This window comes from Pogona vitticeps, chromosome 4 (genome assembly GCF_051106095.1).
Source record: "Pogona vitticeps strain Pit_001003342236 chromosome 4, PviZW2.1, whole genome shotgun sequence".
In the NCBI taxonomy this organism is placed as follows: domain Eukaryota; kingdom Metazoa; phylum Chordata; class Lepidosauria; order Squamata; family Agamidae; genus Pogona; species Pogona vitticeps.
The window spans coordinates 118,149,856-118,165,114 of NC_135786.1; the positions used below are offsets into that span (position 1 = coordinate 118,149,856).

The 15,259-nt window shown below is 41.5% G+C and overlaps 2 protein-coding genes across 18 annotated transcripts in view; one reads left to right on the forward strand and one right to left on the reverse strand.

Moving 5' to 3' along the window:
- RALGPS2 (Ral GEF with PH domain and SH3 binding motif 2) overlaps positions 1-15,259 on the reverse strand; it is a 368,517-nt gene that overhangs the window by 210,879 nt on the left and 142,379 nt on the right. The window lies entirely within an intron of this gene.
- ANGPTL1 (angiopoietin like 1) overlaps positions 1-15,259 on the forward strand; it is a 41,247-nt gene that overhangs the window by 17,053 nt on the left and 8,935 nt on the right. The window contains exons 2-3 of the mRNA XM_020813972.3: positions 1,782-2,612; positions 6,032-6,225. Of these exons, the coding sequence (XP_020669631.1) occupies positions 1,793-2,612; positions 6,032-6,225 (1,014 nt within the window). The 5' untranslated portion in view covers positions 1,782-1,792. The remainder of the gene's footprint in view (positions 1-1,781; positions 2,613-6,031; positions 6,226-15,259) is intronic.

Below are 15,259 nucleotides of genomic sequence, written 5' to 3' on the forward strand. Positions count from 1 at the left end.
AGATCTCAGACAGCAGAGGCTGCCAGCTCTGACTCCGGTGGCTTTATGGGGATGGGAGGGGGTCCACCTATTGACGGGGATGGCGCAATGCAGTCACGCAGCACCCCTCTCCCCTCCCCTCCTGCTCCTTCCTTCCCTCTCTCCGCCCCCCCCCCCCACCGTTGTGATGTTCCCCAGCCGAATTCCGGCCGCAAGTCCCGGCACTGTAACTTGAAACTTTGGAATTCCTTTAAAAATAAAAAATTGCACTGGGCCTCATTATGAGCCAACCTGGGCCATGTGCGGCCCTCGGGCCGCAGGTTGTACAAGCCTGACTTAGATAATCTGTGCAGGGACATTAAATAGCCTGAATTGTGTTTGCTTTTTCAAGGGGGGAAAAGAAATTTTAAAGAGGAGAAATGAAATCAATTTGGGAGGAGCTTCAGTCTCCATCAAACTTGGGAAGAAGACTTGGAGAGGTCTTGTAAGCAGAGGTGGATGAGGGAATGTGTTAACACAATACATTATCTAGTGTGTTGCACCCATAAAGCAAGTAACAAGAATAGAAAAAGCTAGTTTGGCAGGACAGAGTTAACACAATACATTATCTAGTATGTTGCACCCATAAAGCAAGTAACAAGGATAGAAAAAAGCTAGTTTGGCAGGACAGAGGAATGCAACACATCCTTTTTTTTTCCTCCCCAAGTACTGTTGTAGGCTCTGGGTGAATGCTATGATGAAATTTAGATTTCCTCTTTCCCTGTTAGTTCAGGAATGCTTACAATAAACTACAATAAAAATTATAATAATTAAAGAGAACATTGACCCAAGACAGAACAACTAAAATGAGAGGTATAAAACATGACACGCATCCTGAGTACCCAAACTGGATGCTAAAGTCAGGCATTACAAAATGCTGCTCTAAACAGAAAAGGTAACTAGAAAATGGAAGACCATGGAGAGACTGCGGAGAAAATCCTCAGAAGTTCCAAAATCTAATCCAGCAATATGAGGCCCTCTTCCTTGTTCCTTAACATGAATGATTGAGCCTATACAACTAACTTTATGGAGGCTCATATGGGAGAGGGTGATTTTTCAAACCCTTTAGTTCTGAAGTATAAAGTTGAATTGGACTGAAACCACAAAGGGAGCTACTGCAGTTGATAAACTATTGCATTAATATTCTTCTTACACTAAGTTCCACTCAACATCCTGCCTGCTGCATTTCTATATATTTTTTCAGTGACACATACATGTAAAATATGTTGCAGGAGTGAAGTCATGAGGCAAGTAAGACATGTATCATCACAGTCAAATAAATTTTCTTCAGAAAGGGAAATGGATAAGGAATTAAAATGTAACTTGAGTGATAAGAAGTGAAATGCTTAAATCACTCCCATTAGGTAGGAATCTTAAACTGAAATTATTCATCATTAACTTTGGACTTGAGGACAGCAATTTAGTTTAATTTTTAATTACATTTCATAGACAAAGTAAAAGGACTGCCATTACAACTGCAATTAAAGGTAACTTGAACACTGAGATTAAAACTTCAGTGATTTAGTTCTCAAATGCAATTTTCTAAATTCTGATTGATCTTTCTGCCATTCCTTCTATATGTCTTTAAAATTTTGACTGGTATATAGTGAGTACAGTGTGATATGAAAGGATAGGTATTAGAACTCACATTAGAGAAATATTAGTTTTATTTTTTGCTAAATGCTGTATTTTCATACTATGGTTAACAGTAAAAAGCTTAAAGGCAAATAAAAAACTGTAATTATTTATTTTTCTTCATTTAGTGTGCTTGAAAATGAAGACATTCACACAGACTTTGAGTTTATTGTTACTACTATTACTATCAAATGAATATTACACAAAACATTCTAACTTCCATAAAAACTCTGTTAGACGACACTCGCGTTCAACAGAAGGGGCAGAAGAAGGGAAAAAGTGTGCCTACACCTTTATTGTCCCTGAACAAAAAATAACTGGTCCAATTTGTGTCAACACTAAAGGCCCAGAGAACAAAAAAGAGGAAATTACTAGGATGGACATTGAGAATCTGAAGGATGTATTATCCAAACAAAAGAGAGAGATTGATCTCTTGCAACTAGTTGTGGATGTGGATGGGAATATAGTAAATGAAGTAAAACTGCTACGAAAGGAGAGTCGTAATATGAATTCAAGGGTTACTCAGCTATATATGCAGCTTCTACATGAGATAATCCGCAAGCGGGACAACTCATTAGAGCTTTCCCAGATGGAAAACAAAGTTCTCAATGTCACAACTGAGATGCTGAAGATGGCGTCAAGGTATAAAGAGCTTGAAGTAAAATATGCAGCATTAACTGATCTTGTTAATAATCAGTCTGTCATCATCTCATTGTTGGAAGAACAATGTTTACAGATATTTTCACGGCAAGACACCCATAGTTCTCCACCATTAGTTCCAGTGGTACCTCATCACATTCCTAACAGTCAACACTACACTCCAGGACTCCTCGGAAGTAATGAAATTCAGAGAGATCCAGGCTATGCTAGGGACAGAGAAGTAAGGCAACCTCCTGACTCAGCTACTTCTCCCACAAAATTACCTTTCAGGATCCCACCATTAACTTTAATCAATGAAGGTAAGACATTGTATTTTAAGAACTGTATTTGAACATCTGCTGGGTTTTTTTTCTGACTATCTGATGCATTTAGGTAGTGAATGTGATAAAACATGAAATGAAGCAAACAAAAATCTTGCTCTCACTTCATACTCTGCCTCCACAAGCCTCTATCACTTTGCTTTCAGCTAAGGTTGACACACAAAACATATTCAATTCTTTTAAAAAATATTTTTCATTTTATGAATGTGGGATATTGTGTTTCTGTATCCGTGATTCTAAACACCAGGAAATAGTGAGATATTGCTGTACATCATGCCCGTGTTACCAGTAGGAAAAAAATGCCAAGGGCAGCTTGAAGGTTAACAACACCAATGGCAGCAATCAAGTCTCCACAGGATATACTCTTGTATCATTCACAAAGTGACACCAAGCAAGTGAAAATCCCAGAAGCTGATTCCTTTTTTCATCAGTTAACCACTTCTCACCCAAACGCAAAGCAATTGTCATGGCTGTTTTTCAACAATTGTGAAAAACAGATGGGGTTATTTCCAAATAAAAATAAGTAGGCAGGGCAAACCATTCTCTTTCAAGATAAGCAAGATTGGTCTTTTCAGTTTATATGATCTGTCTAAAATGGGGCTAATGTTTAGAGTTGACCATATCTGAATGGAGGGGGTGTTAAACAGTTTTACTTGAAAAAAATCTCGAAAACCGTTTGTTCAAATATCCCCAAATTTTATACAGGGCAAGAGCAAATTGCTACAACTGTACTAAAATTAGATGCTGATTTGATGTCCTGTTTAAAAGTTACAATGTTTTGTTTGGGCTGCCCCCATTTTTAGAATTGCTTTATGGAATGTTGCTTTGTTCTGCCAGCACAATTTTAAAAAGATAAAATGCATTCTTCGGAATTTAAGATTTATTTGAACAGAAGACAATCACAAAGCAATAACCAGGTACTGAGTTTTTGCACCTATCTAAGAAAAGGGTACTGTTTTATTGGTCCACATGTGTTCATATCTGAGATCCCCCCCCCTAACTCTGTGAGACAGAAGGCAAGAGGGATACCCCACTCGGTGGAGAGCCGTCCCTCATCCACAATGAGGATAAGGAGGCGAGACCCCAGCCAGCACCGGAGCCTACGGTGGAAGCTCAGCAAGGGACAGAAATAGAGATGCTGACAGAAGAGATGCCGAAAGTAACGATGGGGGAGGTTCTAGAGGAAAAGGTGGGAAAGAAGAGGAAAAAGAGGGTGGAGTTTGAGGCAGGAACAGGTGAGGTAAAAAGGAAGGAGGGACAGTTCCCGCCTGGTTGGGAATGGGTGTGGATGGAGGATCCCTGGACGGAATTATGGATGCTAATTATGGGACTGAGACTGCCTAAGGAATTATGGGACTAAGAGTGCCTAAGGAGGAGGCAGATTATAGAAGGAGAAGAGAGATTCCACCTGGACCCTCTTATTGGGGAGACGCCGAGGCAAGAGAGTGGAGGAGGAGACTGAGAGAGGAGAAAGAGAGAGTTGAGAGAGAAAAGAGAGAAAACCTGGGATGGAGAATAAGAGAGATGAGGAGGAAGAGTTACAGGGAGGACCCTGGGAGAATCGGGACCCCGAGAGACGAACCCTGTGGAATGACGATCAGGATGACAAGACCGTGCCCTTGCTGAAAGGCTTGACGGGGCAGACCATAAGAGACTGGGTCCCTTCAGATCTACCGGGACCATGGAACACTAGTTGTAGAAATCCGTTTCTGTTTGAAGACTGGAAACCCCTTCGGGACCCATTGGCAGAAGGAGAAAAGACTCACAATCATGTTATGGACACTTGTTTATTGTTAAATCCACCAATAAATATTTCACCTATTTTGAAGCAACAAAAACCTACTGATTTCTTTGAGCCGAACATGGAGCCAAAAGTTGAACCCTCACAAACTTAACCAGCTAATAGTCCCTTAATACTTTTAGCAAGATAATTTTGCAGATGTAGCATGGTGGGAGGAGCCCTATTCATTTACTGTACAGATCTGGATGAACAAGACTTATCATGATTTCAACATGCAGTAAGCTGCACAAAAAAGGTTCAGAAATGGCTGTAAAATTGGTATCATCCAACTGATCCTATGACTTATTAGCTAACCTGTTCCACTTTTCAATTTCCATGGAAAATAGGAATGCACACATTTGAGGCTAAATTTGGTAGTGGATGTATCTTCTTCATGTATCCTAGAAATTCTTTTTCCCCTTTCTTGGGACAACAGAAATGCTCTGTCTGTGCTGCAAAGAGGCTGAGAAAAAGCAGTTTGTCTGAAGTCACAACCCCATTAAGAGCAGAATTTTTGAATGCCGAACAATACTAGACAGCTTTTAGGCTTGTTGATTCCTCTGCCCCTTCGCCAAGAACTCTGAGATTTACTAACAAGAGGTACGTACACCAGACATGCCACATTAAATTAAATAATTCTGAGACAATTCTATGCAAGAAGACTGTGAACTGTGCTCATTATAAAGGACCAGAATAAAGGACCGGAATTCAACATTGTTCATAATACCTCTGCACAAAGGAACACCAACCCTTCTTCCATTCAGCACTATCATAAAGGGGGGCCGTTACTGAACATCTGCCAATGTACTTAAAACCACAAGAATTCTAACAATAGCTTCAAAACCTACCTTCTGACTATGTTTGATGTAGAACACCCCAGGTTCCATGTCTGAAATTTCCAGCTGAAAATGGGTTTAGGAGAGAAGGCTATGAAATATTTATAAAGTGCCAGTTTCAGCCATAGTTGATAGCCCTGTCATTGATAGCCCTATCATTTTTTCATTTACATGGTCCAAAATGTGTTCAACTTGTGTTCTTACTCTTACTTTTTATTGGTTTTTGAAGTATTGCGTTTACTTTGCATTTTTTTAAACTATTGCTCTTCTGTAGTTTTTTGGGGGCAACATTGCTGGTTTGTTTAATATTGTTGATTTTGTACAGTACTAATACTAGTGTTAGTTATACTGAAAGTGGTTTTACAAATACTAATTTTGAAAATTGTGAAGTGAACATTTGTATTAAAAAATAGTGTGGGCATCTCGATATAAGGCAGTTTCCAAGCATTAAAATAAGCACACTGTAGCTCCATGTTTTCATGTTCTAACATGAGTAAAAACCAAATTGGTTACTTTCAAAAAATAAAATATAATGGCCACATTCTTATTAGTTATCTCTTGCATTCAACAGTCAGCCTATACTGACTTAACTTGCTTCAATTTATTGCCAAAATCTATGTTAAATATACTATAGCAGTGTAAAAACAGTATGATTTTGGCCAATACCAGTTTGCATGTTGTCACCTTTATACATGTTAATACTGTATAACATGAATGAAACAGGTTGTTTCATGTTGTAACTGAAGCATCATCACAAAACTCTTCTATTTTGTTTTCAAAAGGGCCATTCAAAGACTGCCAACAAGCCAAACAAGCTGGCTATTCTAGCAGTGGTATTTATCTGATCAAGCCTGAAAGCAGTCATGGACCAATACAGCTATGGTGTGAGAACAGCCTTGATCCAGGGGGATGGACAGTTATACAAAAAAGAACAGATGGTTCTGTAAACTTCTTCACTAACTGGGACAACTACAAGGTAAATATTTTAAAAGATGGGATGTGATAGAGTGCTTTGTATTCAAAATGAAAATCAGAGATAAGGATTTAAATGAATGTCTACAAAATATTTTGTGTCTGGTTATGTAATTTTTATTAAACACCTCAATATATACAGAGGTTCTCTACTTTTATGAAGGTGGCATATTTCATAAAAATTCTGCATGAGTGCAAAATTCAGTCCCACTTTCTCTTGTATCTTTTAAGTACAGTGGGGCCTCTACTTAAGAACTTAATCCGTATTGGAAGGTGGTTCTCAAGTTGAAAAGTTCTTATGTTGAATCTGCATTTCCCATAGGAATGCATTGAAAACCATTTAATCCGTATCTGCTCTTTTCCGTCCATAGAAACTACAGTGGAACCTCTACTTAAGAACTTAATCCGTTTTGGAATGGTGTTCTTAAGTTGAAACGTTCTTAAGTTGAAGCAAAATTTCCCATAGGAATGGACTGAAAACCAATTAATCCGTTCTGGCTGTTTTTTTGTTATGTAGAGGTGCGTTCGTACATTGAAGCATTAGTTCCCATAGGAACTAATGCAAAGCTGGTTAACATGTACTCTACCACTAGGGGGAGAATTTTTTTTAACCTAAGATGACCTAAGGTTAAAAAAAGAACAGGAAAGGTTTTTTTTTCCTGTTCTTATCTTGGATTTCTGTTCTCAAGTAGAAGCAAAATTTAGCAAATGGAGCTGTTCTTAAGTTGGATTGTTCTTAAGTAGGGACGTCCTTAAGTAGAGACCCCACTGTAATTAAAACTTTGATACTTAGAGGTCTTATCTTTTAATTCTCTGTTAAGCATTTTATTGTAAATGCTCTCCAAAAAAAGAAAAGAAAAGAAAAAAATAATAATAAAAAAATTAAAAGTAGCAAACACACAGAAATAGCATCAAATCAAATAAGTATTTATTGGTAATCATTAGTGCAGCGCAACTTGTTTCACACCTCAATATGTGTAGGATTGTGCTGTCAGTGACTATATTTGTTATTAAAAATATATATGTTTTGTTTTAAAACAATAGGCTTCTACTCAGTGGTGGGATTCAAATAAATTAACAACAGGTTCTATGTCCTAATGACGAATGAATGAATGAATGAATGAATGAATAAATGAATGAATGAATGAATGAATGAATGAATGAATGAATGAATGAATGAATGAATGCATGCCCAGGACAGTGGGATCCAATGAGGGTTTCTTCCACAGTGGTCTTCCTACTGCCTATCATCACAACTACTTCTCATATGATTAAGACATCTAGATAAGTGTATCTGTTTGGGCATTCCGCTGCTGTTACCCTCACCGTGGGCATGTGCCAAACACACACACACAAACAAACACACACCTCACAGTGGGTGCTTATGACCAAGTTTGGCAGAGAACTAACACATCTCTCCTTCCCTTTACCTCCTATTTCACCCTATAGCTCGCCAGTAAAAATTGCTTCCCTCCCCATTCCTGCTCCTGAAATGACTGATAGCCCTGCTTGTTGTTACCTGGAGGCCACCTTTGCACACCAGTTGTGGAGTTCTTCTCCCCCCCCCTCCCCCCATTTCCTTCTGGCTTGGAAGGTATGGTCTCTTTTCAATCTGTCGCCACTCCACCTCAACCCCACCACCTCAATCGGTCCTTCAGTTACTGACTCCTCTGAGGTCTCCTCCTCCTCATTTCCCCTCCACCCTGCACCCACCGCTTCTCCTCGCCAGTTGCTTTGAGGAGCGTTGGTGTTGGTGGCCGCGCTGGTTGTGATGATAGCTTCCCTCAGAGCCCTGGCAGGCTCCACCTCCCCCACTCACTCTCAGCGGCCGCTTCCTCCTCTCAGTTCCCTCTTTCCCTTCATGCCACTGTGGCACAGATGGCATGGCTGGTGAGTTGTCCTCACAGCACACCAGACTCACGGTACATCCCATCCAACATGGTTCCCATACAGTATCCACAGTGGCGGGTAGGTGCTTTTGACTGTGGCATCTACAGTGACCTTTGGTGTCACTGTTCTGACCTGTCCAGAGGGGGCAGGTCAGAACTCCCTCTCCCCCCCACACACACACATAAACACCACACAATGCTCAGAGTGCAGGCTCTGCACCGGGCACTTGCAGCTGTGCCTGAGCATGGAAGGGGCTGCCAATCCTTCTCTCACACACGTGCCCTGCTCCTCCCCCTGCTACCCTCCCAGTTTTGGATGCCTGTCCCCCCCGCACCCCACTATTCCCTGCTTCTATGCTGATCTCTATTCCCCCCCACGGCATGCCATAAAAGGGGTAATTCAAGGATGAAGCTCCCCCCTCTCCCCTCTCAGGGAGTGGCAAAGAGGGGAAGAGAGCAGCCTTAGGTGCCCAGCCAGAGGGACTGGTCGAATTAGGTGGCACCGTGCCCAGAGGGAGAGAAAGAGGGAGCGGGGAAATGACTTTTCCCATGAGTGAGACAGACGGACACGGAGACACCAGTCCGGTGACAGTGTCTCAGAAACAAAAGGCGGCTGAGGGATGGGAAGCTGGTGGTGGGGCAAGTTCATGGAAACTGGCACACATGATTAAACTATCCTCTGAGAGCAACAGAGAGAAGCAGTGTTGGATGGAGAATGAAAGGTATCGCATAATAATAGGGAAGAGCAGGGCACTTCCACCCTGGAGCCGTCAAGCAGGAGCAGGCAAGGCACAGGGTCAGGATGGAAAAAGGTAATAAAGAGCACAAAAGCTCATCTCCCTTCCCACTACCAAACACACAGATAGTACGGATCCAAATAACTGTTTCCTATTAATTGGAGAGGGCAGCTCGGGTTTACTTCAGCCTCCAGCATACACTTAGGATGCAGGGGTAAATCTGAACGCGCAGATACTCAACATGACAATCTTCCTAAGCTGGGTCCCAAAGAGAGTCCCGCAGCTGTATTGAACCATGCCAACAAACAGGTGCTAGCAATTTTGTCAAGTATTTTGTCAAGTTTATGGGTTTTAACTGTCAATTCCAGACCAGCCCATCTCCAAATGCTTCATATTATTAGTATGACAGGAGGGATCACTTGCAGCAGTATGTTGTTGTTAGAAATATGGATTTCCCCACCGCCAGCTACTGTGAGAATTGCAGCTAAATTCAGGAAACAAGCAGGGGGTGTTGCTTTGGAGAAGATCTGTTGGAGCTGCTTTCCTGGGGAAGTCAAGAATATAACTATTTATCCTGCCCTGTGCCTGCCAGGTGGTTTACAGAACTTCAATAGAACTCAGGGTGTTCCCCCGGAAATAACTCCGGATTCATCATATGGAAGTTAAACTCGCTTTGACTCACTCCAAAAACTCTCCCCCCCCCCCATAATCTTCCAGTCTATAATTGATATTTAATCTGTGGACAACCTGGATCTGTCCATATTTACGCAGGAGAAGTCCCCTTGAGATCAAGATGGTTTAAGCAAGGAGAATACACCTGTTTCAATTCACACATGCATACACACAAACAGCCATGCTTGGATAATCCCTTTCCCCCTCCTGCTAAGAATCCTGATGATGTTTGGGGGATGGCCTTCCTTTCTCATTTTATACCCGGGATTTTTCCCCCCCCACAGAAATGGTATGGCCTGTACTCATTTTGGTCAATATAGCACCCTGGAAAGGTTGTGTATCATTCTACATATGTATATTTCATCATATGCTAAATTACATGTCTCATATTTTAAAAAAATCCTATGAACAAAAAGAAGCATACTTACTTGAAAGTAATCTCAGAAGTGAAAGCTTGAAAGCCAGTCTCAACACTCCAGTCCTCTGAAAATGCCAGCCACAGAGACTGGTGAAACATCAGGAAGAACAACCTTCAGAACACAGCCAAAGAGCGCGAAAAACCCACAACAACCAATATCAACAAATGCTTGATTAGTATACTCTCGTTCTGGAAAATGCTGCCTTCTCATGATGGTCCCTCCCCCTCGGAGTCCCTCCGGCCCTCACCCCCCCCATGTTGACCTGTGGTCAAGATGCGCCTGAATGTCTGGAGAGAAGAGTTTCGATTCCCTTTATCTATTGATATGTTTATGTGTTTTCCTTTCTTGGCCCTGGATATATGGCCTTCAAGAACAGTAAATATTAGTAGTGTTAAAATACTGATAGCTGTCTTCCTCTTTCTAACAGAGTGTGCCATCTGTGTGCCATTTGTCTCCCGAAATTGTCAGATTTGGGGCAGGAGGAAGAGTTCTTTGTTATTCTAAATGAGGCTTGGAGGTTTGGGTGTGATCTTTTTGTGGTGTGAGTGGCTTTTCTATTGCATACCTTGCTTGCATGGATCAGTGAGACCGTCACTGGTTAATGCATTGGATATTCTCTGAGATTTAAAAAAATCTGTTTCTAGGCAGAGCAACAGTCTTATGTGGTACCTTTAACTTGAAAAAAATCATAGTAAAACAAGGATGGTTGGGTGTTTGATTAAAGCGGTCTCACCCCAAAACTCTTTCCCTCTGTGTCCTGCCCTCATGCCTTGTCAATCACCCCCCTCTGCCTCGAGGCCATGGGCTTTCCTCCAGTGACATCAAGGACTCATCCTCCCCCTTTCCCCCAGTGACACCTCTGCTCTTTCCAGGGCTCTATCTCTCTCATCTCTACCCCACCTCAGACGGCTCAGTGTGGTGTGGGAAGGGAGGCAGCTAATTGTGCCCCTCCCCCCACTCATCGCTGGTCACCTGGCTCCTCCTCCTTCATTCATCTCAGGCCAACAAACGGTTCTAAGAACCAATAGTACATTTAGGAAGCGGTTCTATAGAATAGGTGAGAACCTGCTGAATCCCACCTCTGCTTCTACTAATATGTAGATTTAATTCAAGCATCTTCGGAGAAGGTATTTCCTATTTTCTACAACAAGGAAATTACTCTGTCATTTGTAATTTTTATAAATTAATGGATTCAAAAGATATTTATAAATATTACTGCTTAGAGTTTTTTTTTCAGCTCATCACAAAAGCATTTTAGCTAATTAACAGATTAGCAATCACAGACTTATAAATAAAATATAAGTATTATCAAAACAAAACAACACACATGTGGAACCAGAGCAGCAGGCTGAAAAAGAAAGTGCAATGCGACAGGTGACATTCCTGTGCTGTAATATTCTGATATGTTCAGAGAGAGTACCTTGTATTTATTCATTTCATAGAATTATAGAATAATTGAGTTGGAACAGGCCTATAAGCCATTGAGTCCAACCTCCTGCTCAATGCAGGAATCTGCAGATCTGGCATGTGGTTGTCCAATTTTTTTCTTAAATGCCTCCAGCGTTGGAGAACTCACCATGTATCAAGATAACTGGATCCATTATTATTCCATTGTTCTGTCAATCTAGTGCCCAAGCACTACTCTGGGAGATTAAGAGCAATTAGAAACACAACTAGCCATCCTAACCCACAAAGACATAGTAAGATCCAGACCAAAGTACTAATAACTTAAAATATGAAATAAACCTAGAGGCAACAGCTAATCAAGATCCAACTCATACATCCACAAGAATGTCAAAGAGCTAAGATATTTCTGAAACCCTTTTAAAACAATATAGTTTTAACCCATTTTCCAAAAGCCACAAGGGAGGGAGCCTGACATATATCTGCAGATAACACATTGCATAGCACTGTAGTCACCACTGAGAAGCCCTGGTTCCTGGTGATGATAGTTTTCCAGGCCTCTTTAGCAGGGGCCGCCTGCAACTGTGAAACCTGATTGGACAAGGTGGACCATCTTAGGAAGAGATGTTCCATAAGCTAAGGAGGTCCCAAACTGTTAAGGGATTTCTAGGGTAATAACAGTAATAAAAATTATATAATATATATAGATAGATAGATATAATTTATAAATGTATATGTGTGTATCCCTTTCACGGATTGCTGCCTTGTTGTGGCAAAGAGGCTTGAGTAATCCAAAGCAGCTATGGGCTATGTCGTGCAGGGACACCCAAGATGGACAGTTCTGACTAAACGCGATCCGCCTGGAGCAGGAACTGGCAAGCCACTCCAGTATCTTAGCCAAGACAACTCCATTGACAGAAAAAAAAGCTAAAAGATACAACACTGTAAGATGATCCCCTCAGGTCAGAAGGCATCCAACATTCTACTAAGGAAGAGCAGAGGACAAGTACAAGCAGCTCCAGAGCTAATGAAGTGGTTGGGTCAAAGCCGAAAGGACACTCAGGTGCGGACACGCCTGGAAGTTAAAGGAAAGTCTGATGCTGCAAAGAAAACTACTGCATAGGAACCTCGAATGTAAGATCCATGAACCCTGGTAAGCTGGATGTGGTCAAACAGGAGATAGCAAGAGTAAACAGTGACATCTTGGGTGTCAGTGAACTGAAATGGACAGGAATGGGCAAATTCAATTCAGACGATTATCATATCTACTATTGTGGGCAAGAATCCCACGGAAGAAATGGAGTCGCCCTCATAGTCAACAAAAGAGTGGGAAAAGCTGTACTGGGATATAATCTCAAAAATGATAGAATGATTTTAATACGAATCCAAAACAGACCTTTCAACATCACAGTCATCCAAAGGAAGATGTTCTCATTCTTCAGGACTGGAATGCTAAAGTAGGGACTCAAGAGATAATAGGAACAAAAGGTAAATTTGGCCTTGGAGTTCTAAACGAAGCAGGGCAAGGGCTAATAGAGTTTTGTCAAGAGAACAAGCTAGTCATCACAAAGACTCTTTTCCAACAACACAAGAGGCAACTTTACACATGGACATCACCAGATGAGCAGTAACGAAATCAGACTGATTATATTCTCTGCAGCCAAAGATGGAGAAGCTACAGTCAGCAAAAACAAGACCTGGGGCTGATTGTGGCTCTGCTTACCAGCTTCTTATAGCAAAATTCAAGCTTAAACTGAAGAAAGTAGGAAAAACCACTGGGCTAGTCAAGTATAAACCAAATCCCTTATGAATACACAGTGGAAGTGAAGAACAAATTTAAGGAACTAGATTTGGTGGACAGAGTGCTGAAGAAGTATGGATGGAGGCTTGGAACACTGTACAGGAAGCAGCAATAAAAACCATCCCAAAGAAAAGGAAATGCCAGAAAGTAAAGTGGCTGTCCAATGGAACCTTAAAAATAGCAGAGAAGAGAAGGGAAACAAAATGCAGGGGAGATGGGGAAAGTTACAGAAAATGGAATGCAGACTTCCAAAGAATAGCAAGGAGAGACAAGAGGGCCTTCTTAAATGAACAGTGCAAAGATATAGAGGAAAATAATAGAAAAGGAAAAACTAGAGATCTGTTCAGGAAAATTGGCGATATTAAAGTAACCTTTTGTGCAAAGATGCACATGATAAAGAACAAAAATGGTAGGGACCTAACAGAAGCAGAAGACATCAAGGTGGCAAGAATACACAGAGGAATTATACCAGAAAGATCTGGATGTCCCAGACAACTCAGATAGTATGGTTGCTGACCTTGAGCCAGACATCCTGGAGAGTGAAGTCAAGTTGGCCTTAGAAAGCTTGTCTAACAACAAGGCCAGTGGGGGTGATGGCATTCCAGATGAACTATTTAAAATCTTAAAAGATGAGGCTGTTAAGTTGCTACACTCAATATGCCAGCAAGTTTGGAAAACTCAGCAGTGGCCAGAGGATTGGAAAAGATCAGTCTACATGCCAATCCCAAAGAAGGGCAGTGCCAAAGACTGCTCCAACTACCATACAATTCCACTCATTTCACACGCTAGCAAGAGTATGCTCAAAATCTTACAAGGTAGGCTTCAGCAGTATGTGGACCGAATACTCCCAGAAGTACAAGCTGGATTTCGAAGGGGCAGAGGAACTAGAGACCAAATTGCTAACATGCGTTGGATTACGGAAAAATCCAGAGAGTTCCAGAAAAACATCTACTTCTGCTTCATTGACTACGCAAAAGCCGTTGACTGTGTGGACCACAGCAAACTATGGCAAGTTCTTAAAGAGATGGGAGTGCCTGACCACCTTATCTATCTCCTGAGAAATCTATACGTGGGACAGGAAGCCATAGTTAGAACTGGATATGGAACAATTGATTGGTTCAAAATTCGGAAAGGAGTACAAGAAGGCTGGATATTGTCCTCCGGTTTATGTAAGTTGCATGCAGAATACATCATGAAAAAGGCTGGACTGGATCAATCCCAAACCGGAATTAAGATTGCCGGAAGAAATATCAACAACCTCTGATATGTAGATGATACCACTCTGATGGCAAAAAGTGAGGAAGAATTAAAGAACCTCTTAATGAGGGTGAAAGAGGAGAGTGCAAAAAATGGTCTGAAGCTCAACATCAGAAAAAACTAAGATCGTGGCCACTGGTCCCATCACCTCTTGTCAAATAGAAGGGGAAGATATGGAGGTAGTGACAGATTTTACTTTCTTGGGCTCCATGATCACTGCAGATAGTGACAGCAGCCACGAAATTGAAAGACACCTGCTTCTTGAGAGGAAAGTGAGGACAAAGCTAGACAGCATCTTAAAAAGCAGAGACATAACCTTGCCGACAAATGTTTGCATTGTCAAAGCTATGGTTTTTCCAGTAGCGATGTATGGAAGTGAGAGCTAGACCATAATGAAGGCTGACCACAGAAGAATTGATGCTTTTGAATTGTGGTGCTGGAGGAGACTCTTGAGAGTCCCCTGGACTGCAAGGAGGACAAACCTATCAATTCTGAAGGAAATCAACCCTGAAGGCTCACTGAAAGGACAGATCCTGAAGCTGAGGTACAAATACTTTGGCCATCTCATGAGAAGAGTCCCGGGAAAAGACCCTGATTTTGGGAAAATGTGAAGGCAAGAGGAAAGGGGACAACAGAGGATGAGATGGTTGGACAGTGTCATCAAATCGACCAACACAAATTTGATTAAACTCTGGGAGGCAGTGGAAAGGAGGGCCTGGTGTGTTTTGGTCCATGGGGTCAAGAAGAGTTGGACATGACTTAACGACTAAACAAGAACAACATCTCTCTCTCTCTCTCTCTCTCTCTCTCTCTCTCTCTCTCTCTCTCTCTGTGCGTGTGTGTGTGTGTGTGTGTGTGT